The sequence below is a fragment of the Teleopsis dalmanni genome, chromosome X (genome assembly GCF_002237135.1).
Source record: "Teleopsis dalmanni isolate 2A chromosome X, ASM223713v2, whole genome shotgun sequence".
In the NCBI taxonomy this organism is placed as follows: domain Eukaryota; kingdom Metazoa; phylum Arthropoda; class Insecta; order Diptera; family Diopsidae; genus Teleopsis; species Teleopsis dalmanni.
Window position 1 is genome coordinate 83,531,459 of NC_051848.1, and position 2,633 is coordinate 83,534,091.

The 2,633-nt window shown below is 31.6% G+C and overlaps 1 protein-coding gene across 1 annotated transcript; it reads left to right on the forward strand.

Annotated features, from left to right (window-relative positions):
• Nucleotides 1-622: 622 nt before the first annotated feature.
• On the forward strand, nucleotides 623-2,201 carry LOC119662134. The gene is made up of 2 exons (XM_038071689.1): nucleotides 623-841; nucleotides 916-2,201. Exons 1-2 carry the CDS (start codon nucleotides 788-790, stop codon nucleotides 1,378-1,380), a joined length of 519 nt encoding a protein of 172 aa, XP_037927617.1. The 5' UTR covers nucleotides 623-787; the 3' UTR covers nucleotides 1,381-2,201.
• The last annotated feature ends 432 nt before the right edge of the window (nucleotides 2,202-2,633 follow it).

The window sequence follows — 2,633 nt, forward strand, 5'->3', positions numbered from 1 at the left end:
GTACTGATATTGGTTTGTCCACTCTTCATACTGTTAGCAAGCGTTTTGCACCATTTTAGAGCTGTTTTTGTGCTTAAGTTTGCCATATGTTGTTGTATCGTATATACAACTATCTAAAAACTACAAATATGGCTTACGTACTGATGTAAACTGTAGATTCTGTGAAGAGAATGAGGAGTCAGCCACACCTGTGCTGTTAGAATGCCCTGCGCTAATGCACATTCGTAATAGGCTCCTCGGAATGTAAATTCTTACCGAAGAGACAATAAAAATCTGTAAAGAAAGTTTTATTCTACTTTTTACGAACGCAACAGGTCTTAGAGATCTACTCTAGACACAGAAAGGGGCTCAATAGACTCGACGATTGCAGTATCATATCCCCTAATATGCACATCGAAAATCGTCATGAATAGTAATAAGTTTCGCAAGTTAAGTTTTGTTGTTTACCGAAAACAACTTTGAAGTCACCAAAAAGTCAACTCGAACACATATCGATTTGAAATAGCAAAACGTGTTGTGTAGTACCTTTTAAAATAACTAAAAAGATTATTTAATGAAAAAAAAAATTGAATAATTATTTTTAAACACAAAGCAAACATAGCTTAAAAACAAAAAGGAAAATTTGATCAACAAAATGTAATAATGAAATCGTTCTATTCTTTGGCAAAACAATTACCATTTTCCATTTTCGTTCCAAAAGATATTTGCAAAATTATGCCGTTGCACAAATTATAGTGAATATAATCAATAACTGAACGAAAATCAATTAGGAAATAAGTCTGGAAAGATGCCAAGGGACATAAGCGCCAAATCACTTACTAAAAAGGAGTTGCCGAAGAAGGTAGGGAATAATGTTTATAGCACTGAGTGAAGATAACTTCAACTAATTTCGTTTAAAATTTATATTCTTCAAAGACTCCATCACCAACAGGTTTAGTAACTAACAAAACCACATTGAAAGCTAATAAAACCATTAGTAAGAGAAAAACATCAAGGAAAGACATTGATGGCGCGAGTACTACTCATCACGGCAATACTGGAAGTAATAAAAACGTCATTCGAAAACTTCAGATTGCAACACCAAATTTAAAAGATATTGGATATAAAATAGAAAATATACAGAGTCGTCTGCATCAAGCAGGGGAAGAGATGTTGGAAATAAGAAAAGTTCAGCAATTCGCAATAAACGAAGTAAGATTTTACAACAACAGACTTAAACGTCTTGCGTCCTATGAAAAAGAGAAACACCGAAACATCGTAGAAGATAATGGAATTGTAGTACAATCTAATACCAATTGCTCTGAACTCCCAGCATCATCAAACAAATTACTTGAAAATGTGATTAAGTCATCCAAATCCAACTCCTCAACTAAAATTTAAGAGAAAGCATAGTGAAAAAGTTGTATCGTAAGTGAACTCAGACAATACATGGGTTGTGTGAGTATTGTGATTACCTCAGTCTGTTTCTATAACACTACAGAAATTATCCATATGTTTGTCTGTTGAGAGGAATTCGAGGTTTAGCCATGGATAGACAGCTACATTTCGATGGTTGATGGTTAGATTCTGATGATTATACTGATTATGTCAGTAGCTTCAGTATTCGACACACTTTTTTCCGAGATTCAGATTTTTACAAGACGTTTTAAACCTCTCTGAATATCAAGAAAATTATGACTTGGGACTAGATTAAGTGAGTTACGTCCGTAGACTAATAGTACGAAAGAAACTTCAATTAACTGTCAGTTGAAAAATATCAAATATTTTATTGTCAACCGCTTCATTTGAAAGAGTAAATCATTTGGCTTTATCTAGACAAACATTTAAATTATTGCTCATTCGATCCAATTCATGATATAGTTTTTGGTTAAATTTTTCTAAAATATCCGGAACTACTAAAATAAATAATAATAATACTTTTATTTGAAAATAACAATTTTGCGTATGGGAAACATTTATTTTCACGAACAGTGAAATAAGCGATTTCAAAAGTACCTTCTATATATCAGAAAAAGATATATTTGCTGACCAAACGATAAGAGTGTTCTGAATCACAAACTTAACATGGTTTTTTAGTGTAAATTTAAATCTGTTCAATAAAATCTGTAATTCAGTTTATCTTATTTTCTAATAAAACTGTAGCAAAATTATGATGTTAGACAAATTTTGATAAAACGATAAATAAATCGAACCTAAGTACATTTGTTATATGGTTGTCTTGATATGTGTAAGAATATTCTCAGAATACTGTTATCGAAAAAGGTAAGCAGTGAAATTCAAACTGATAGAAGTTCAGTTTAGAACATATATTCGTAATGCATAGAACTTCTCAGAGGGCTTCATATTGAAAAGTTTCAAAAATACTGTATTGTCAAAATTTTATCCAACTATTAGTGCATCTGAACCACCATAGAAGACTGTTGATGCTGTCTCATGTATTCATTTGCATAAAAATATCTGTGGTGATGGTATAAGTACGTGTTCATCCATTGATGAGGATAAAAGGAAAAATGAAGTCCTAGAAAAATTTTAATATATAAATTGACGGATATTCAGGATATTCGGGATTTTCAAATCAATGTTCAAAAATTGTGTTTAAAAAAATTGAAGAAGGAATAATGAGGATGGAAGTA